At 41.2% G+C, this 23,597-nt stretch overlaps 1 protein-coding gene across 3 annotated transcripts in view; it reads right to left on the bottom strand.

The window, feature by feature from the left end:
• Rab39 (RAS oncogene family member Rab39) overlaps nucleotides 1-23,597 on the bottom strand; it is a 552,594-nt gene that overhangs the window by 28,514 nt on the left and 500,483 nt on the right. Inside the window, exons 3-6 of one of the 3 annotated variants that reach the window (XR_011392659.1) lie at nucleotides 16,936-17,092; nucleotides 16,319-16,468; nucleotides 15,414-15,750; nucleotides 9,307-11,558 (exon numbers count right to left, since the gene is read on the bottom strand). Coding sequence is in view for 2 of the 3 variants with exons in the window: in XM_070090240.1 (XP_069946341.1) it covers nucleotides 15,628-15,750; nucleotides 16,319-16,468; nucleotides 16,936-17,092 (430 nt within the window). In the remaining variant the exon portion in view is untranslated. Of the gene's footprint in view, nucleotides 1-9,306; nucleotides 15,751-16,318; nucleotides 16,469-16,935; nucleotides 17,093-23,597 lie in introns of those variants that run through there. The other 2 variants (XM_070090240.1, XM_053787544.2) reach the window with 2 other exon arrangements.

Raw genomic sequence — 23,597 nt, 5'->3', positions numbered from 1 at the left:
AGAAGTATAGAGGAGAGAGAGAGATTTTGGGAAATGTTGAGTGAATGCATGGGGAGTTTCGAACCAAGTGTGAGAGTACTTGTGGTTGGGGATTTTAATGCTAAAGTGGGTGAAAAATGTTGCAGAGGTAGTAGTAGGTAAATTTGGGGTGCCAGGGGTAAATGAAAATGGGGAGCCTTTAATTGAGCTATGTGTAGAAAGAGGTTTGGTAATAATTAATACATATTTTATGAAAAAGAGGATAAATAAATATACAAGGTATGATGCAGCACGTAATGAAAGTACGTGTAGTTTGTTAGATTATGTATTGGTGGATAAAAGGTTGATGGGTAGGCTCTAGGATGTACATGTTTATAGAGGGGCAACTAATATATCGGATCATTATCTAGTTGTAGCTACAGTTAGAGTAAGAGGTAGATGGGATAAGAGAAAAATGGCAACAACAAGTAAGAGGGAGATGAAAGTGTATAAACTAAGGGAGGAGGAAGTTCTGGTGAAATATAAGCAACTATTGGCAGAAATGTGGGCTGGTGCAGGTATGAGTAGTGGGGGGGTGAAGAGGGTTGGAATAGGTTTAAAAATGCAGTACAGTGGAACCTAAAAAATCGAACGTATCACATATCGAGCGTTTTGAAAATAGGACCATTTTTTCGGACACTGCGTCCCTATTATCGGACGAGCCCCTATTTTCGGACCGCCGGGTACGGGACCTGTCCGCTGCCAGCTCTGTCCGCGTCCCCGTGCAGGCGCCGTGAGCAGTCTAGCTTTGTTTATGCTTGAGTGAAACACTAACCTGTGCTCTCATTCATGCGTTTTACAATTATTTCGTTGTATTTAGTGCTTGTGGGACTGTGAAATAAGCTGCCATGGGCCCAAAGATACTTGCTAGTGGTACCCCTGTGGTAAAGAAAGTGAGAAACACCATAGATGTGAAGAAGGAAATAATACAGAAGTATGAGAGTGGTGTGAGACTTGTTGAGCTTGCCAGGATGTATGGGATAAACAAGTCGACCATCAGTTCTATCCTGTCAAAGAAAGAACAAATCAAGGAAACTGATGTTGTGAAAGGTGTTAATACAGGGAGTGGATGAGGTGCCTTCTTCAAAGATTAAGGAGATTTGTGCCAAGTGGAATGATGTCCAAATGTTTGTGCAGAAGTACCACCCTGAGCAAGCTGAAACAAGCCATCTTTGCAACAAGTTCAGTGACAGAACCATGTCCCATTTTAGGGAAATGTTAAAGAGGCACCAGAAACAGAGGACTGTGGACAGTTATTTTGTGAGACAGGGGTCCAGTGACTGTCAAGCTGGTCCTAATGGCATTAAAAGACAGAGAAGGGAAGTAACCCCAGAGAGGGCTTTACCTGAAGTCCTCATGGAGGGGGATTCTCCTTCCAAACACTAACCCCAACTCCCTCTCTCCTCCTCCTTATCATCCAGATGCCATCACCAATCTTCAATAAAGGTAAGTAAAAATGTAATTTTATATGTATTACTATACATAATTAAAAACTATAGTATTTGTTGCATGTAAAACTGTAATTAATCTCTATGAAATGTATTTTTTGTGTGAATATTTTTGGGTTTCTGGAACGGATTAATTGTATTTCCATTATTTATGGGAAATATTGCTTCAAATTTCAGACTTTTCAAATTTAGAACTAGCTCCTGGAACAGATTAAGTTCGATTTTTGAGGTTCCACTGTATTAGAATGTGGGGAAGAAGTTTGTGGTTATAGAAGGGTGGGTGCAGGAGGAAGGAGGAGTGATTGGTGGAATGATGAAGTAAAGGGTGTGATAAAGGAGAAAAAGGTAGCTTATGAGAGGTATTTACAAAGCAGAAGTGTTATAAAAAGAGCAGAGTATATAGAGAGCAAAAGAAAGGTGAAGAGAGTGGTGAGAGAGTGCAAAAGGAGAGTGGATGATAGAGTGGGAGAGGTACAGTCAAGAAATTTTAATGAAAATAAGAAAATATTTTGGACTGAATTAAACAATGTAGGTAGTAGGTTGGTAGACAGCAACCACCCAGGGAAGTACTACCGTCCTGCCAGATGACTGTGAAACAGAAACCTGTAACTGTTTTGCATGATGGTAGGATTGCTGGTTTCTTTTTCTGTCTCATAAACACGCTAGATAACAGGGATATCTTGCTACTCCTACTTACACTTTGGTCACACTTCACAGACACGCACATGCATATATATATACATACATCTAGGTTTTTCTCCTTCTTCTAAATAGCTCTTGTTCTTCTTTATTTCTTCTATTGTCCATGGGGAAGTGGAAAAGAATCTTTCCTCCGTAAGCCATGCCTGTCGTATGAGGCGACTAAAATGCCGGGAGCAATGGGCTAGTAACCCCTTCTCCTGTAGACATTTACTAAAAAAGAGAAGAAGAAAAACTTTATAAAACTGGGATGCTTAAATGTGCGTGGATGTAGTGCGGATGACAAGAAACAGATGATTGCTGATGTTATGAATGAAAAGAAGTTGGATGTCCTGGCCCTAAGCGAAACAAAGCTGAAGGGGGTAGGGGAGTTTCAGTGGGGGGAAATAAATGGGATTAAATCTGGAGTATCTGAGAGAGTTAGAGCAAAGGAAGGGGTAGCAGTAATGTTAAATGTTCAGTTATGGAAGGAGAAAAGAGAATATGAATGTGTAAATTCAAGAATTATGTGGATTAAAGTAAAGGTTGGATGCGAAAAGTGGGTCATAATAAGCGTGTATGCACCTGGAGAAGAGAGGAATGTAGAGGAGAGAGAGAGAGATTTTGGGAGATGTTAAGTGAATGTATAGGAGCCTTTGAACCAAGTGAGAGAGTAATTGTGGTAGGGGACCTGAATGCTAAAGTAGGAGAAACTTTTAGAGAGGGTGTGGTAGGTAAGTTTGGGGTGCCAGGTGTAAATGATAATGGGAGCCCTTTGATTGAACTTTGTATAGAAAGGGGTTTAGTTATAGGTAATACATATTTTAAGAAAAAGAGGATAAATAAGTATACAAGATATGATGTAGGGCAAAATGACAGTAGTTTGTTGGATTATGTATTGGTAGATAAAAGACTGTTGAGTAGACTTCAGGATGTACATGTTTATAGAGGGGCCACAGATATATCAGATCACTTTCTAGTTGTAGCTACACTGAGAGTAAAAGGTAGATGGGATACAAGGAGAATAGAAGCATCAGGGAAGAGAGAGGTGAAGGTTTATAAACTAAAAGAGGAGGCAGTTAGGGTAAGATATAAACAGCTATTGGAGGATAGATGGGCTAATGAGAGCATAGGCAATGGGGTCGAAGAGGTATGGGGTAGGTTTAAAAATGTAGTGTTAGAGTGTTCAGCAGAAGTTTGTGGTTACAGGAAAGTGGGTGCAGGAGGGAAGAGGAGCGATTGGTGGAATGATGATGTAAAGAGAGTAGTAAGGGAGAAAAAGTTAGCATATGAGAAGTTTTTACAAAGTACAAGTGATGCAAGGAGGGAAGAGTATATGGAGAAAAAGAGAGAGGTTAAGAGAGTGGTGAAGCAATGTAAAAAGAGAGCAAATGAGAGAGTGGGTGAGATGTTATCAACAAATTTTGTTGAAAATAAGAAAAAGTTTAGGGGTGAGATTAACAAGTTAAGAAAGCCTAGAGAACAAATGGATTTGTCAGTTAAAAATAGGAGAGGAGAGTTATTAAATGGAGAGTTAGAGGTATTGGGAAGATGGAGGGAATATTTTGAGGAATTGTTAAATGTTGATGAAGATAGGGAAGCTGTGATTTCGTGTATAGGACAAGGAGGAATAACATCTTGTAGGAGTGAGGAAGAGCCAGTTGTGAGTGTGGGGGAAGTTCGTGAGGCAGTAGGTAAAATGAAAGGGGTAAGGCAGCCGGGATTGATGGGATAAAGATAGAAATGTTAAAAGCAGGTGGGGATATAGTTTTGGAGTGGTTGGTGCAATTATTTAATAAATGTATGGAAGAGGCTAAGGTACCTAGGGATTGGCAGAGAGCATGCATAGTTCCTTTGTATAAAGGCAAAGGGGATAAAAGAGAGTGCAAAAATTATAGGGGGATAAGTCTGCTGAGTATACCTGGTAAAGTGTATGGTAGAGTTATTATTGAAAGAATTAAGAGTAAGACGGAGAATAGGATAGCAGATGAACAAGGAGGTTTTAGGAAAGGTAGGGGGTGTGTGGACCAGGTGTTTACAGTGAAACATATAAGTGAACAGTATTTAGATAAGGCTAAAGAGGTCTTTGTGGCATTTATGGATTTGGAAAAGGCGTATGACAGGGTGGATAGGGGGGCAATGTGGCAGATGTTGCAAGTGTATGGTGTAGGAGGTAGGTTACTGAAAGCAGTGAAGAGTTTTTATGAGGATAGTGAGGCTCAAGTTAGAGTATGTAGGAAAGAGGGAAATTATTTCCCAGTAAAAGTAGGCCTTAGACAAGGATGTGTGATGTCACCGTGGTTGTTTAATATATTTATAGATGGGGTTGTAAGAGAAGTAAATGCGAGGGTCTTGGCAAGAGGCGTGGAGTTAAAAGATAAAGAATCACACACAAAGTGGGAGTTGTCACAGCTGCTCTTTGCTGATGACACTGTGCTCTTGGGAGATTCTGAAGAGAAGTTGCAGAGATTGGTGGATGAATTTGGTAGGGTGTGCAAAGGAAGAAAATTAAAGGTGAATACAGGAAAGAGTAAGGTTATGAGGATAACAAAAAGATTAGGTGATGAAAGATTGGATATCAGATTGGAGGGAGAGAGTGTGGAGGAGGTGAATGTATTCAGATATTTGGGAGTGAACGTGTCAGCGGATGGGTCTATGAAAGATTAGGTGAATCATAGAATTGATGAGGGAAAAAGAGTGAGTGGTGTGCTTAGGAGTCTGTGGAGACAAAGAACTTTGTCCTTGGAGGCAAAGAGGGGAATGTATGAGAGTATAGTTTTACCAATGCTCTTATATGGGTGTGAAGCATGGGTGATGAATGTTGCAGCGAGGAGAAGGCTGGAGGCAGTGGAGATGTCATGTCTGAGAGCAATGTGTGGTGTGAATATAATGCAGAGAATTAGTAGTTTGGAAGTTAGGAGGAGGTGCGGGATTACCAAAACTGTTGTCCAGAGGGCTGAGGAAGGGTTGTTGAGGTGGTTCGGACATGTAGAGAGAATGGAGCGAAACAGAATGACTTCAAGAGTGTATCAGTCTGTAGTGGAAGGAAGGCTGGGTAGGGGTCGGCCTAGGAAAGGTTGGAGGGAGGGGGGTAAAGGAGGTTTTGTGTGCGAAGGGCTTGGACTTCCAGCAGGCATGCGTGAGCGTGTTTGATAGGAGTGAATGGAGACAAATGGTTTTTAATACTTGACGTGCTGTTGGAGTGTGAGCAAAGTAACATTCATGAAGGGGTTCAGGGAAACCGGCAGGCCGGACTTGAGTCCTGGAGATGGGAAGTACAGTGCCTGCACTCTGAAGGAGGGGTGTTAATGTTGCAGTTTAAAAACTGTAGTGTAAAGCACCCTTCTGGGAAGACAGTGATGGAGTGAATGATGGTGAAAGTTTTTCTTTTTCGGGCCACCCTGCCTTGGTGGGAATCGGCCAGTGTGATAATAAGATAATAAAAAAAAATAAAATAAACAAGTTAAGAAAGCCTAGGGAACAAATGGATTTGTCAGTTAAAAACAGAGTAGGGGAGTTAGTAGATGGGGAGATGGAGGTTTTGAGTAGATGGCGAGAATATTTTGAGAAACTTTTAAATGTCGACGAAGAAAGGGAGGCGGTAATTTCATGCACTGGCCAGGGAGCTATTCCATCTTTTAGGAGTGAAGAAGAGCAGAATGTGAGTGTGGGGGAGGTGCGTGAGGCATTACGTAGAATGAAAGGGGGTAAAGCAGCTGGAACTGATGGGATCATGACAGAAATGTTAAAAGCAGGGGGGGACATAGTGTTGGAGTGGTTGGTATTTTTGTTTAATAAATGTATGAAAGAGGGGAAGGTACCTAGGGATTGGCGGAGAGCGTGTATAGTCCCTTTAAATAAAGGGAAGGGGGACAAAAGAGATTGTAAAAATTATAGAGGAATAAGTTTACTGAGTATACCAGGAAAAGTGTACAGTAGGGTTATTATTGAAAGAATTAGAGGTAAAACAAAATGATGAACTGCAGATGAGCAAGGAGGTTTCAGAGTGGGCAGGGGATGTGTAGATCAAATGTTTACATTGAAGCATATACATGAACAGTATTTAGATAAAGGTAGGGAAGTTTTTATTGCATTTATGGATTTAGAAAATGCATATGATAGAGTGGATAGGGAAGCAATGTGGCAGATGTTGCAAGTATATGGAATAGGTGGTAAGTTACTAAATGCTGTAAAGAGTTTTTATGAGGATAGTGAGGCTCAGGTTAAGGTGTGTAGAAGAGAGGGAGACTACTTCCCGGTAAAAGTAAGTTTTAGACAGGGATGTGTAAAGTTACCATGGTTGTTTAATATATTCATAAATGTGGCTGTAAATGAAGTAAATGCAAGTGTGTTCGGGAGAGGGATGGGATTAAATTATGGGGTATTAAATACAAAATGGAAAGTGACACAGTTACTTTTTGCTGATGATACTGTGCTTATGGGAGATTCTAAAGAAAAATTGCAAAGGTTAGTGGACGAATTTGGGAGTGTGTGTAAAGGTAGAAAGTTGAAAGTGAACATAGAAAAGAGTAAGGTGATGAGAGTATCAAATAATTTAGATAAAGAAAAATTGGATATCAACTTGGGGAGGAGGAGTATGGAAGAAGTAAGTGTTTTCAGATATTTGGGAGTTGAAGTGTCAGCGGATAGATTTATGAAGGATGAGATTAATCATAGAATTGATGAAGGAAAAAAGTGAGTGGTGCATTGAGGTATATGTGGAGGCAAAAAATGTTATCTATGGAGGCAAAGAAGGGAATGTATGAAAGTATAATAGTACCAACACTCTTATATGGGTGTGAAGCTTGGGTTGTAAATGCTGCAGCGAGGAGGCGGTTGGAGGCAATGGAGATGTCCTGTCTAAGGGCAATGTGTGGTGTAAATATTATACAGAAAATTCGGATTGTGGAAATTAGGAGAAGGTGTGGAGTTAATAAAAGTATTAGTCAGAGGCTGAAGAGGGTTTGTTGAGGTGGTTTGGTGATTTAGAGAGGATGGATCAAAGTAGAATGACATGGAGAGTGTATAAATCTGTAGTGTAGGGGAAGGAAGGCGGGGTAGGGGTCATCTTCGAAAAGGCTGGAGGGAGGGGGTAAAGGTGATGTTGTGGGCAAGGGGTTTGGACTTCCAGCAAGCGTACATGAGCGTGTTCCATGTTCGATAGGAGTGAATGGAGACAAATGGTATTTGGGACCTGACAGCTGTTGGAGTGTGAGCAAGGTAATATTTAGTGAAGGGATTCAGGGAAACCGGTTATTTTATATAACCAGACTTGAGTCCTGGAAATGGGAAGTACAATGCCTGCACTCTAAAGGAGGGGTTTGGGATATTGGCAGTTTGGAGGGATATATTGTGTATTTCTATACATATATACTTCTAAACTGTTGTATTCTGGGTACCTCTGCAAAAACAGTGCTTATGTGTGAGTGAGGTGAGAGTGTTGAATGATGATGAAAGTATTTTCTTTTTGGGGATTTTCTTTCTTTTTGGGTCACCCTGCCTCGGTGGGAGACGGCCGACTTGTTGGAAAAAAAATAATAATTTGTAATAATAATAATTTGTAATAGTAATAATAATAATTTGTCAGAGTATCATTTCTTCTAAAAATTACATGACAGTGGAAGTGCTGGTCTTTATTTATTCAACTGTATCACTGTGGAGACAACTTGTACACAATGTAAGGTGTTTGTATGAAAGTTTATGAACCATAACCAGATGCATCGTCTGTTTGTTTACATAGTGGGTGGGGTGGCCAGGCTGGCTTCCCTACACTACCCTACCTACCACACCACTTTCTACAAATAAATACTTTTCACCTTTCACCCTACATTAAGACTACAAATATTTTAAGGTAAGTGATGAGTGTCCTGTATATGCATTTTATCACTCTATGGAGCTTTAAGCATCGTCGTAGTATATTATATGTGGGTGGGGGTGGCCAGGAGGGCTACCACACGTAACTTCTTATAGTAAATGCTACTCACCTTTTGCCCTATATTAAGACTAAGAATATTTTGAGGTAAATAATTAGTGTACTGTGTGTGTGTATTTTACTTTTTTATTGTTTTAATGCCTAGTTCTATTGCTAACTTAATATATGTTAGTGGCATTTATATGCATTTATAAGTGGAAAAAAATGGCATTCTGCTTTCCGGCAGTAGCCTGGAACCTAACCTGCCGTATAAGTGGGGCCCTACTGTACATATTTTGTTAAGCCTTTTTTCACATCAGATTATCGTTAAGTATAAATTAATTTATATGTAATTGTAATTGCTATAGTAGTTATTGCCATAAACAATATTTGTAATAACTGTAATATGAAATTACTCGCCTGCATGCATGTTCAATTACTCTCACTATCTCAATCTCACATATGCAACAAACACAAAATGAGTGATTTAATTACAATAAAAGAGAAACAAGTTCCACATAATTTCATGATGTGGCAATTATGTTCAAGAAATTTACAAAAACTTTCCATTAATAATTCATTTAAAAGTTTAGAACTAAGAACCTAAATAAATTTGAATTACCCATATAATGTTAATAGTCATCTATTAAACAAACAGTAAAAAAAAAACTAAATTTAAGATTAAAGCCCATACTGTACTAGATCTGGGAAGGATCTGAATAATCTAGACATTCATGATAATGATACAGTAAACCCTTGATATAATGGACTAATGGGGGAGGGGGGAGGAGATACTGTCTAAGTTAGAATAATGTTCAAAAATAGCAATAACATGCACTAAGAATGCTACTATATTCTTAAGATAGTACTGTAGATGAATGGTTCAGAGAACCGACATGTTGATAAATTAGACACATGTGCAACTCTTGGGTATCTTTATTGAGGAAACGTTTCGCCACACAGTGGCTTCATCAGTTCAAGATTGATGGACTGAACACATCGACTCAAGGTTGAGGGACTGATTACCTCATTCTCCTCCTGTTCTTCAAGTTTCTCCTATGTATGGACTGATGAAGCCACTGTGTGGCAAAACATTTCCTCAATAAAGATATCCAAGAGTTGCACATGTGTCTAATTTATTAAAATAGTACTGTACACACAATTTACAGATAAACTGCAATAAACATCAAAAATAAAGGTGTTAAAAGTACAATTTAATTAGTGGATTTTGCCCTTAATTTTAAAAGACCATTATATTAAGAGTTTATTAACTATTTCCTTACAGTACAGTAGAAACATAAATCAACTTGCCGGTTCATCTACAAAAAAACATAAATCATCCCAGTGACTAATAAAAAAAATAAAACTGTTAATGCAAATCTGTGGCTGAACTAAATATATGAGGTCACATTAAAAAAAAAAAGTGTTGCATATAGTCTCTCAAAATCAGTTAGAAACATTATAACAGAATGCACTTATTATTAATAAAATATATAGAATAAATAGGCAATGCTGACACACCAAGCCACATTTGACCTGACCTGACTTATATGACCAAGTCAGGTCTTCAGGTAATGTACTTTTTGAGGTGTAAATTTCTTCTGATATGTAAGAAATCTTTTGTTATTAGCCTTCACTGAGAATGTTATACTTACTTGGGATGTGTTTCACTGGACAAACTGTGTAAATGCATACATATATACTGTATGTATATATGTATGTAAAGGAGGTTTTATGAGTAAAGGGTTTGAACATTCAGCAGGCATGTGTGCCTGTATTAGATAGGAGTGGAGGCAATGATTTTGGGGACCTGATGAGCTGCTGGAGTGTGAGCAAGGTAACATTTGTGAAAGGATTCAGGGAAACTAGCTAGCTGGACTTGAGTCTTTGAGGTAGGAAGTACAGTACCCACTCTAAAGGAGGGGTAGGGATATTTGTAGTTTGAAGGGTCATCTAAAATGTCACATCTGTGTGCCTCTGGCAAGACAGTGACAGTGTGAATGATGTCTCGTTGGGACATGGATAATATTTAGTGAAGGGATTCAGGGAAACCGGTTATTTTTATATAGCCGGACTTGAGTCCTGGAAATGGGAAGTACAATGCTTGCACTTCAAAGGAGGGGTTTGGGATATTGGCAGTTTGGAGGTATATGTTGTGTATCTTTATATGTATATGATTCTAAACTGTTGTATTCTGAGCACCTCTGCAAAAACAGCATTATGTGTGAGTGAGGTGAAAGTGTTGAATGATGATGAAAGTATTTTCTTTTTGGGGATTTTCTTTCTTTTTTGGTTCACCCTGCTTCGGTGGGAGACAGCCGACTTGTTAAAAAAAAAGAAAAAAAAAATGTATATACATATATAAGGTGAACATGCATGCACATGCACGCATGCACACACACACATACACGCACACACATACACGCACACACACTAGGTGAGTACACACGCACGCACACATGCACACACATACAGTATATGCATATATACAATTTGACCACAGTGAAAGAGAAACACATCCCAAGTAAGAAAAAATATTCCTAAAGAACAGTGTGAGCATGTTAGATAGGAGTGGAGGTGAATTTTATTTGGGACTTGATGAGTTGCTGAGTGCAAGCAAGGTAACATCTGTCAAGGGTTTCAGTGAAGCCAGTTAGGCAAACTCGAGTTCTGGAGGTGAAACGTATAGTGCCTACACTTTCAAGGAGGGGTGGGGATATCTGCAGTTTGGAGGGGCACCTGAACTGTAGTACTGGCATGCCTCTGGCAAGACAAGTGATAGAGTGAATAACAGCGAAAGTGTTTCTTCTTTTTCAGGTTACCCTACCTCAGTGGGAGACAGCCTGTGTTAAAAACATTTTTACTTGGTTGGGCTTAGTGGGTTATAGCCCCCTAAGCCACTGCCCTTTGTGCCACTCCTGAAGTGAGGGTACATTCTTAAAAGCACAACACACACCTAGATTGTGTTAACAGACATTCAGCCTGGATATGTATACTTTAAAAGTTGCATCTTACACATAAGGTACTACTGTACTGCACTGCGTAACACACTAATACTTTCCAATTAGGTAAGAATATGGCATGTCATGAAAAAATATAATGTAGTTTTGACTGGTGGTACATAGATAGTGGTGTTGTGCATTCTACTATGAAAAAGAAAACATTTCAATTATATCTACATTGAACACCTGTGATGTGTAGCTAACCTTTCCAATTATTTTCAGTAAAACAGAAAGCTTGATGTCTTCATGACCTGGAGTAGATCAGTAGTATTCTAATCAAACTAAGCACTAAATATGGATGAGATGACTTGGAGTAGTAATAGAAATATTGCATTTACCTGCAGCGAGACGCCTCGATTTGCTAGTATCGGAGCACTAAGATTGTTCTGCTTTCAGTCATTTAGCATGCATTACACCCCTTCCTCCTACCAATATATCACATATATTTTGTTGTGTATCTTTATACGTATATGCTTCAAAACTGTTGTATTCCGAGCACCTCTGCAAAAACAGTGATAATGTGTGAGTGTGGTGAAAGTGTTGAATGATGATGAAAGTATTTTCTTTTTTGGGGATTTTCATTCTTTTTTGGGTCACCCTGCCTCGGTGGGAGACGGCCGACTTGTTGAAAAAAAAAAAATTGCAAGCATACAATATTTAATTGAAAATCCAAAGGTCCACTTATACTGAGCTCCTACAGTTTGTAGGCATCTTCTCAAATTCATTAAAACAAAATAAAATGCCACTGAATTAGTTAGGAGGGGGAGGAAGGGGAGGAAGCAGAGGTAGTGGGGGGAGGAGAGAGAGAGACAGACAGAGACAGAGAAACACAGAGTCAGAGAGAGAGAGAGAGAGAGAGAGAGAGAGAGAGAGAGAGAGAGAGAGAGAGAGAGAGAGAGAGACAGAGACAGAGACAGACAGAGACAGAGACAGAGAGACAGAGAGACAGAGACAGAGACAGAGACAGAGACAGACAGAGACAGAGACAGAGAGACAGAGAGACAGAGACAGAGACAGAGAGACAGAGAGAGAGACAGAGAGAGAGACAGAGAGAGAGACAGAGAGAGACAGAGAGAGAGACAGAGAGACAGAGAGAGAGACAGAGAGAGAGAGACAGAGAGAGAGAGACAGAGACAGAGACAGAGACAGACAGAGAGAGACAGAGACAGAGACAGACAGAGACAGAGAGACAGAGACAGAGACGACCACCTATTCTCGGGACAAACCAGCAGGATTTCTGAATTGGTGAACACACACTAGCCTCACCCACTCAGCTACTCCTATCTCAGTCCAGCAGGTGGTATTGTGCCTTATACAAGACCACAGACCTACATCCCAGCAGTTGCCTCGGTGCCCTACCTCTCTCAAGGGCAGGCACCTCACACACCTTACACACCCACCACCTCAAGCCGAACACATCAGGAGGAGCCAGTCTATCAGCATCCTGTCGGCCTGTGTGCTTCTGTAAAAGTGTACATGCCCAGCACACTGATATTGCCATCCCTACTCATCTTGAAATGATGTTCTTCAAGCTATGCATAAACACTAGTACCTCTGTACTAGCATGTGCAATGTACAGACCTCAGTGGCAACATGCAGACCCCATCAACTTTCTAATGCAAAATGTGGACTCCCTTCTGCTCCAACACAACTGTCAACATATAATTGTTGGTGACCTCAACCAACATCTTATACAGAGGGACTTTGATGACCTTCTTGCAGTATTTGACATGAGAAACTTTGTTGATTCCCCTACTCACATCTCTGGCTCCTCCCTTGACCCAGTAGCGAGTAATCTCGCAGAAGGTATAGTCACTTGTCAACCCCTCGGCTATGTTGGATCGTCTGACCACAAGGCTGTTTTTATGACACTTAAGATCCCAGCAGAACAAGGTGAGGAGTCCACACCCACAACCTGGCTATGGAAAAGAGGTAATTGGCCAACCCTTTACTCTGAGCTCGCCACCACTGATTGAAATGTTCTTAAAGGGGATGTTGACAACCAAGTGAAAGCCTTCACTGGACACATCCTTAATCTACAACAAGAACACATCCCTCACCAGCAATATGTGACGAAGCCTACAGATCAGCCTTGGTTTGGCTTTTGTTGTAGAGAGGCTGCTACTGGTAAGTATGAGGCATGGCGAAGGTATAAGAGACATCCTACCACCTATAACAGGAACTTAAACAGGCAAGCCTGTAGGCATATGGGTGAAGTTCAAAAGTGGGCCATCACTAAACAGGAGGTGGACACAAAAAGAAAGTCAGCATCAGGTAGAGTAGGCTCCAAAACCTGGTGGTCCCTGGTCAAGGACAGACAAGGTTATCTGCCTGATGAACTCATTCTGCCTCTAAATCGACAGGATGAGACAACCTCTACTAGTAGTCGAGAGCGCGGACCTCTTTGCCGAACACTTTGCTACCAAAATGCAAGCTCCTGATCCAGCAAGGGACCCTCCTTGGCTAGCTGCAAGAACTGTGTCAAAATTGTCAGTGGTGACAATAAGGCAGGAGGAGGTGCATTTCCTTCTTAAACTGCTTGACCAAGAAAAGGCTGTGGGCCCAGACAAGTTGAGCCCAAGATTGCTGAGATGTGCAGACCAGTTAGCAGCACCTCTAACTCGCATCTTTCAGCACTGCCTAGTACATGTAAATGGCCTTCTCTGTGGAAAGCAGCAAATGTATTCTCTCTTTACAAAAAGAAGAGCAGAGCAGAAATCAGCAACTACAGACTAGTGTCACTCCTGTCCATCACTGGCAAGAACCTTGAGACAATAATCTCAAGACAAATGACAGAGTTTTTCGACTACCACTCACTACTTTGTGACCGTCAATATGGCTTCAGGAAAGGTTACTCTGCTGCTGATCTCTTGTTAAACCTCTCCACTATGTGGCACCAGTCACTGGATGAATCCTAAGTCAGCTGTGTGGTAGCACTGGACATTGCTGGTGCTTTCAACCGAGTGTGGCACCAGGGCCTCTTGCAAAACTGCAAGTACTGGGAATTGCAGGCTCTATGCTACATCTCTTCAATGATTACCTTCATGGTAGATCTCTAAGGGTAGTTCTCAAGAAAACAGAATCAGCAAGACATCCTATTGGGGCAAGTGTTCCACAGGGAAGTGTGCTGGGACCATTGTTATGGAATGTCTACTTCAATGCCCTTCTTCATCTTATCCCAGAATCCCATGTCACGGCTGTACTCTGACATTCAATTATCCAAGAGAAGAAATGCCAGCTGCTCTAAGCTACATCGATCATCAGCTAAGAGCTATATCAGCTTGGGGAAACTGATGGCAAGTAACATTTGACAGTAGGGGTTGCAAGATTCCGTATGAGGCACAAATACGCTCACACCTTGAGCGTGCTCCACTTTCTTAGTTTGCCTGCCCCTTCCCCCCATCTGCGACTGCTTGACAGAGTAGAGAACAGAGCAAGACATCTCATTTCTCACCTGGACCCATCCTGGATAGATCTGTCATTTCAGGAGAGCCTTCAACACAGAAGGGATGTGGATGGCCTTACTGTTATGTACAAGGTCAATATTGTCAAAGTACCACACTGGGATCCACTTCGAGGACAGAGAGAAGCAAGCTTCTGTACCACAAGACGAGCAGAAAGCAGCAACTTCACTTTGGCTGTACCCTTCTCCAGAACATCACTTCATCTGAGATCATTTATCCTCAGGATGACTCGGGTCTGGAACACATTTGTACAGCATTATGATGTCAACGAGATAGTCAGTTGATCAAATGAAAATGCTGGCCCACCGATAGCTCCAACTTCATCCTGTTCCCTACTTGTATGTTTCATAACAATAACAGCTCTTAGCTTGTCAATAAAGCTAGGGACCCTTAACCTAACCTTGTCAAACCCTGTTTTAGAGAGAGAGAGAGAGAGAGAGAGGGGGGAGGGGAGGATTGGCTGGGCAGAGAAAAGGTAAAAACAGAGGAAAGGGAAATTGAAGGTGCAGTTGAGGAAACGGTGTATACAGTATTCCTTTTCTACAAAAAGTAGCTATGACTTAGATAAATATCAAATAATATACTATTTAATGCCTGAAATAATATATGACTCATACTGGTTTTATCACAGAATCTTAACATCCTGAAATACACATTAGACACTCCCAAAGAGGTATAAAGAGAATCACAATACTGTACACAATCACACAGACCAAAACTGGTCACACTTTTCTCAAAGTAATCTGGACAAGTTATACAGTCATATAAATAGAACATAATGAGTACAGTTCTTTAAAAAAATAAAATGTTTTGCAAGTAATGTTGATAAAAATCAATAAGTCTAATACAGCCAGTGATACAGCCCTCAACAGATTACTAATTAACAACTCACATTAACACATTTGTAGCAAAAGGTGGATGGGACTAGGGTACTTCCTTTGGTTTACTTGAAAATCTTCACTGAGTGTTAAAAATGTCCTTACAATGAGATTTTATTATATCAGTATATTTTCTGAAAGAAAAATGTGTTGAAGCAGTAAATAGTAACCTTGAAATAAATTAAATTTATTTTCTTAACTTTTTAACACACAGTGCTTTGACAACACCTAGCAACAAAATCCAGATTTCTCTGCTTCTGCTTCCATCAAACTGTATGAGGGATTTGGTCTGGAGAATCCTGTTTTAATGCCATCCCAGCCATCCTCAATTTTGAACTCTCCAGACTGTATCTGTTTACAGGTGAAGGAAAAATAAGAATAAAACTTCTTACTAAGGAATGAGATAAGATACAATATTAGATAAAAATGAAGTGTGGTGCCAAAAAATCTTCAGTCTTGAAGATTTAAAGGATTTAGTAAGCTAACTGGGACAAAATGTTTCCTTTAACCCTTAAACTGTCCCAATGTAGATATACGTTCAAGTGCGGCGGCTCTGAATGTAGATCTACATTTTTTTTTACATGCTTTGAAACGGGGAAAATCAAGGTCGAAGTGCTATGCACGTGAATGTAGATCTACGTTTCGACAGTTTAAGGGTTAATGAATGTCCTGAAGTGTAGAGAGGTGTCTTTATCCTATAACTAGTTATTTGACTACAGGGAAATGTATGCAAAATTTGGGTCTCTAAACTGGAAATTAAAAATTCCTAGTATCTTTTATTATTCATTTATTTTAACAATTAATTAGTAATTTTGATAGCTAGTTTTTTGCAACTGAATCTCTGTGGAAAGTGCTACTTTTACACTATGTACTCACTTATTTCTCCTTAAAAAGTAAACTATAAGATACAAACACTTACCTTGTCATACACTTCTTGTGTGATAGTTCTGAAAGCCTCTTCTACGTTTATTCCTTTCATTGAGCTTGTTTCTACATAACTTATATTATAAAACTTAGCTAGAGCCAAAGCATCCTCTATTCTGACCTCTCGTTCATCGTCCATATCAATCTGCAATATAAAACCAGAAAATAAAAAAAAATCATATTTTTTTTTTTTAACAAGTTGACCGTCTCCCACCGAGGCAGGTTGACCCAAAAAGAAAATACTTTCATCATCATTCAACTCTTTCACCTCACTCACACATAATCACTGTTTTTGCAGAGGTACTCAGAACACAACAGCTTAGAAGCATATATGTATAAAGATACACAACATATCCCTCCAAACTGCCAATATCCTGAACCCCTCCTTTAGAGTGCAGGCATTGATAAAGGAAATTGATATAGACGATTTTAGGACACCAATAACAGAAAAATCAGCCCGTAATTGTAAAATTGAGAAATAGATAGGTTACCATAGGACACAAAATTATGAAGTAATCATACACAGATATAAGCATGAACATATACATGTGGATACACAGCACACATTGCACGTGAAATAATGTATACCTTCAGAAGTGAGGTAAGCAATACCTTTGTGCCAACTAGGATGAATACAGACTTGTGAGGTTCGATGTGTCGTTTGGCTTCCATGATCCACATTGGGACATGCTCCAAAGATTTCTTGTTACATACATCAAAAACTACTAATGCTCCAACTGAATTGCGGTAGTAAGTACGTGTGATAGACCTGTAAGAAAAAAAACCATCTTAGCTACAAATGAATCATGTGCAGGCTGTAATGCTTTATACAGTGGACCCCCGCTTTACGATCACCTCCCAATGCGACCAATTATGTAAGTGTATTTATGTAAGTGCGTTTGTACGTGTATGTTTGGGGGTCTGAAATGGACTAATCTAATTCACAATATTACTTATGGGAACAAATTCGGTCAGTACTGGCACCTGAACATACTTCTGGAATGAAAAAATATCGTAAACCAGGGGTCCACTGTATATATATATATATTTTTTTTTTCAACAAACCGCCCATATCCCACCAAGGCAGGGTGGCCCAAAAAGAAAAACAAAAGTTTCTCTTTTTAAATTTAGTAATTTATACAGGAGAAGGGGTTACTAGCCCCTTGCTCCTGGCATTTTAGTCGCCTCTTACAACACGCATGGCTTGTGTGTGTGTGTACACACACACACACACACACACACACACACACACACACACACACACACACACACACACACACACACACACACACACACACACACACACACAGTGGAACCTGTACTTATGAGTGTCCCAACATGTGAATTTTTCAAGACACTAGCAGTCGCTCGGCTGATTTTTTGCTTCCGGATGAGAGCGAAATTTCAAGATGCGAGTGGATCTCAAGGGAGGTTCCTTGACGCTGGTGAGAGGCTCTTGCTCTAGGGAACTGGATCTCAGTTGTTTGTTGGGCTATCCTGTCGAAACCTGGGCGATATTCGATGGAAAGATGCTTAACGTACACCAAAAATGAAAAAAATCAGATGATAAATAGCAGATTTCACTTCTGAGCCATCAGCTGCCCCTTAGTGGTATATTTTTATATGGTTTTTATTGTTATATTCTTGTTTTTTAGATCTCATTTGATAGAATGGAAGATATATTACAGAAAGAGATATGATTTGATTGGTTTCACAACAAAAAGTACCCTGAAACTGAGCTCAAAGTAGCAGAAATGTTCGATTCTTTGGCAATGTTCAAGAGCAAACAAATAATGTCACTGTCCAATACCTGTCCGACTGGCCAGTAAAATATGCAGTCATAAGTAAGTTTATTCAGGTGTACACAAATACAGTTACATAGATCATCATACATAGCAGTATATGTGTAGGGAACCTAGGATAACCCAAAAAAGTCAGATTGAGTGGCTTATTTCCATTGGGGCCCTTTTAATACCTTATTATTATACTATAATAGGTTGACATTATTTATACAATTATTACAATACTGCAGTAGTCTGCATAACAGTACATCTCTTTTTTTTTTTGTGAATAAAAATTCAAAATGGTAAGCAAGAGTATTATAAGAATACGTACATAATAATAATAATAATAATAATAATAATAATAGTAATATGCAATACTATAATAATAATTATAATAATATGTATGTACGTACTATGTATAATAAGTTAGTTTGAGCACGCCACCACAGATGGCAGTGCATATCAAAACAAAGCTCGGCAGTCCACGTGTGCTAATGGAGTTTGCATCGCAGTTGAAGGAATTCTCGTGTTTTCCTTAGGTTTTGTGCAGTTATTCTGCAAAATTTCTTGTTTCTAGCTAAGGGCCCTAAGAAGCAAGTCCACAGGAGAGTGCCAAGAAGAAAAAGAGGATGATTACCTTGGAGCGTAGGAATTAAGTGAACATAGCATTAAAAGTGACAAAGTGTAACATTAAGAGTGTAGCAATTAGGTGATTACCTGATAGAAAAAGGACGAAACAAAATGAACTGAGAGCATACGCCGCTGTGTCCAGCATCTCTTCTCCATCTCCAAGGCAAATGCTATAGTACTACATAATTTCTTTACATTATTATTATTATTGTTTTCCTTATGAAACTACATGAAATTTGCCTCACAAGCACTCCATTTTCTGTTACAATAAGAGCATGGGAAGGTATGTAGTCACCACGCTGTGGTGGCCCTTATAGACCCCAACAACCACAATGGCTGCTGTGCTTCCGCCGCACACTACCACTCCTCAGATACATAATGCCATATTTCATTCACTCTAGTGTATATATCATGTTTCTATGTTATTAATATTAATTATTATGTCACAGTAGACAAACTCTGATAGATAAATAAGGCACAAAGTTGATATTAGGGAAATACTGAAGTATTTTGTCGTGCCTGGAATACCACTGGAATGGATTAATTCCATTTCAATTAATTTAAATGATATTAAACTCGTAAGTAGAGGTTCCTCTGTGTGTGTGTGTGTGTGTGTACACTCACCTAGTTGAGGTTGCAGGGGTCGAGTCCAAGCTCCTGGCCCCGCCTCTTCACTGGTCGCTACTAGGTCACTCTCCCTGAACCATGAGCTTTATCGTACCTCTGCTTAAAGCTATGTGTGGATCCTGCCTCCACTACATCGCTTCCCAAACTATTCCACTTCCTGACTACTCTGTGGCTGAAGAAATACTTCCTAACATCCCTTTGATTCATCTGTGTCTTCAGCTTCCAACTGTGTCCCCGTGTTGCTGTGTCCAGTCTCTGGAACATCCTGTCTTTTGTCCATCTTGTCAATTCCTCTAAGTATTTTGTAAGTCGTTATCATGTCCCCCCTATCTCTCCTGTCCTCCAGTGTCGTCAGGTTGATTTCCCTTAACCTCTCCTCATAGGACATACCTCTTAACTCTGGGACTAGTCTTGTTGCAAACCTTTGCACTTTCTCTAGTTTCTTTACATGCTTGGCTAGGTGTGGGTTCCAAACTGGTGCCGCATACTCCAATATGGGCCTAACGTACACGGTGTACAGGGTCCTGAACGATTCCTTATTAAGATGTCGGAATGCTGTTCTGAGGTTTGCTAGGCACCCATATGCTGCAGCAGTTATTTGGTTGATGTGCACTTCAGGAGATGTGCCTGGTGTTATACTCACCCCAAGATCTTTTTCCTTGAGTGATGTTTGTAGTCTCTGGCCCCCCTAGACTGTACTCCGTCTGCGGTCTTCTTTGCCCTTCCCCAATCCTCGTGACTTTGCACTTGGTGGGATTGAACTCCAGGAGCCAGTTGCTGGACCAGGTCTGCAGCCTGTCCAGATCCCTTTGTATTTCTGCCTGGTCTTCGATCGAATGAATTCTCATCAACTTCACGTCATCTGCACACAGGGACACCTCGGAGTTTATTCCTTCCGTCATGTCGTTCACAAATACCAGAAACAGCACTGGTCCTAGGACTGACCCCTGTGGGACCCCGCTGGTCACAGGTGCCCACTCTGACACCTCGCCACGTACCATTACTCGCTGCTGTCTTCCTGACAAGTATTCCCTGATCCATTGCAGTGCCTTCCCTGTTATCCCTGCTTGGTCCTCCAGTTTTTGCACTAATCTCTTGTGTGGTACTGTGTCAAACGCCTTCTTGCAGTCCAAGAAAATGCAATCCACCCACCCCTCTCTCTCTTGTTTTACTGCTGTCACCATGTCATAGAACTCCAGTAGGTTTGTGACACAGGATTTCCCATCTCTGAAACCATGTTGGCTGCCGGTGATGAGATCATTCCTTTCTAGATGTTCCACCACTCTTCTCCTGACAATCTTTTCCATGATTTTGCATGCTATACATGTCAGTGACACTGGTCTGTAGTTTAGTGCTTCATGTCTGTCTCCGTTTTTAAAGCTTGGGACCACATTTGCTTTCTTCCATGCCTCAGGCAATCTCCCTGTTTCGATAGATGTATTGAATATTGTTGTTAGGGGTACACACAGTGCCTCTGCTCCCTCTCTCAGGACCCATGGAGAGATGTTATCTGGCCCCATTGCCTTTGAGGTATCTAGCTCACTCAGAAGCCTCTTCACTTCTTCCTCAGTTGTGTGTACTGTGTCCAGCACATGGTGGTGTACCCCACCTCTCCGTCTTTCTGGAGCCCCTTCTGTCTCCTCTGTGAACACTTCTTTGAATCTCTTGTTGAGTTCCTCACATACTTCACTGTCACTTCTTGTTGTCTCTCCTCCTTCCTTCCTTAGCCTGATTACCTGGTCCTTGATGGTTTTCTTTCTGATGTGGCTGTATAATAGCTTCGGGTCAGATTTGGCTTTTGCTGCTATGTCGTTTTCATATTGACGTTGGGCCTCCCTTCTTATCTGTGCATATTTGTTTCTGGCTCTACGACTGCTCTCCTTATTCTCCTGGGTCCTTTGCCTTCTATATTTCTTCCATTCCCTAGCACACTTGGTTTTTGCCTCCATGCATCTTTGAGTGAACCATGGGCTCATCTTGGCTTTTTCATTATTCCTGTTACCCTTGGGTACAAACCTCTCCTCAGCCTCCTTGCACATTGTTGCTACATATTCCATCATCTCATTAACTGGCTTCCTCAGTTCTCTGTCCCACTGAACCTCATTCAGGAAGTTCCTCATTCCTGTGTAGTCCCCTTTCCTGTAGTTTGGTTTCATTTGTCCTGGCCTTCCTGCTTCCCCCTCCACTTGTAGCTCTACTGTGTATTCGAAGCTCAAAACCACATGATCGCTGGCCCCAAGGGGTCTTTCATATGTGATGTCCTCAATATCTGCACTACTCAAGGTGAATACTAAGTCCAGTCTTGTTGGTTCATCCTCTCCTCTCTCTCTTGTAGTGTCCCTTACGTGTTGGTACATGAAGTTTTCCAGTACCACCTCCATCATCTTAGCCCTCCATGTATCTTGGCCCCCATGTGGCTCCAAGTTCTCCCATTCGATCTCCTTGTGGTTAAAGTCGCCCATGATCAGGAGCTTTGCCCTGCATGCATGAGCTCTTCTGGCCACTGCAGCCAGTGTGTCAACCATCGCTCTATTGCTCTCGTCATACTCTTGCATTGGCCTCCTGCTGTTCTGTGGTGGGTTACACATCACTGCAATTATCACCTTGGGACCTCCAGAGTGAAGCGTTCCCGCTATGCAATCACTTTCTTCTCCGCTGTCTCCTCTCTCCAGCTCATCAAAATTCCATTGGTGTTTGATCAGCAATGCCACTCCTCCACCCCCCCATGTTCCTTCTGTCTTTCCTCAGGATCTGGTATCCCGTTAGAAAGATGGCATCTGTTATCATACCTGTAAGCTTGGTTTCTGTGATCACTATGATGTCTGGTGATGCCTCTTTGACTCTTTCGTGCCACTCCTCCCACTTGTTTGTTATTCCATCAGCGTTTGTGTACCATACCTTCAGTTTCCTTTCCAACACTGTGGTTTGGGGGGCCTGTGGGGGTGGGAGACCTGGTAGCATACTGTGGGATTCTATGGTTGGGGGTTGGGTGGAAGCTGTGGGTATGGATTGTATTGTGTTTTGAGATGGTGTGATAGGTTGTGGGGTTCTGAGGATAGTTGTGTGTGTGCTTGCCCTTGCTGCTCTGTTCTGCTCTGACTGACCTCTGCTGGTTCCATCCTTGTCTCCTTTCCTAGCTCCTTTCACATTTTTGTCCTCTCCCTCAGCTGCTGTCTCTCTGTTTGTGTTCTGTCTCTGTCTAGGAACACCTTCTTGTACTCTTCCGAGCTTTTCAACCATGGTTTCTCTTGGAGGATCCTGTTCCGCACTGTTTCTGTCCTGAGAATCAGCTTGATCGGTCGGTTTCTCCCCTTCAAGTACCCCCCTATTCTCTGAAAATTTACAATCTCGTCCATGTCTTCTCCCCCTATTTCCGTGATGATTTTCTCGATCTCCTTTCTTTCTTCCTGCCGTCTTTCAGTGTGTGTCCTTTCCTCTCTCTCCCGAAGCCCATGGATAAACACTGATTTTGCCCTTTCCTCCTCCCATTGCCTCTCCCTCTGTGACTCTGGTTCCTGTCTGTATGTGGTCATTTTCTCCCTTGATTTTTCCAGTGGCTCTTGGTAGCATGGTTGTGCCTCAGCATTCGACCTATCTCCCTCTCCATCTGCTCTTCCCTTCCACTCCCTGGCCCTTCTTTGCAGGCTGATATGACCTTAGCATAATTCATATCTCCTTCCTGTTCAGCCTCTCAGCTTTGTATGGTGTGTCTTCTCTGGTCATTACCCCTGAGACTTGCTTCAGCCTGTTTACCTCAAATTCTAGGACATTTACCTTGGCTACTGCAGTTGCGACTTGTGCCTCCCAATTCTTCGTCTCCTTCTCCAACCTCTTTTCCCATTTCACAGAGAGCTCTTTCTCCATTTTTTCAGAAAGCTCTCCTATTTTTCTCTCCCATTCTTGCTCTATCCTTTTCCACTGCTCCTCCATCCATTCCTCCCTACCAGTAGCATTGTCATCTGATCCCTGATTCCTGCTAGTCCCAACCATTTTTTTTTTTCAGTGAAAGAGAGAAAGAAGGAGAAGAAGAAAAAGGGGATAGAGTGAGAGAGAGTGAGAAAGAGAGAAGGGGAGGGTAGAAGGAGAGAGGGGAAAAGAAGGGAAAAGGGGGGAGAAAGTGAGAGGGAAAAGGTAAGAGAGAGAGAGGGGGGGAGTTACAAGGGAAGAGAGAGAGAGAGAAGAAGAGGGAGAGAGAAAGGAAGAGAGAGAGAGAGTAAGAGAGGAATAGAGAGA

The sequence above is a fragment of the Cherax quadricarinatus genome, chromosome 31, assembly GCF_038502225.1.
Source record: "Cherax quadricarinatus isolate ZL_2023a chromosome 31, ASM3850222v1, whole genome shotgun sequence".
Taxonomy (NCBI): domain Eukaryota; kingdom Metazoa; phylum Arthropoda; class Malacostraca; order Decapoda; family Parastacidae; genus Cherax; species Cherax quadricarinatus.
This window is presented reverse-complemented; position numbering and strand designations above follow the sequence as displayed.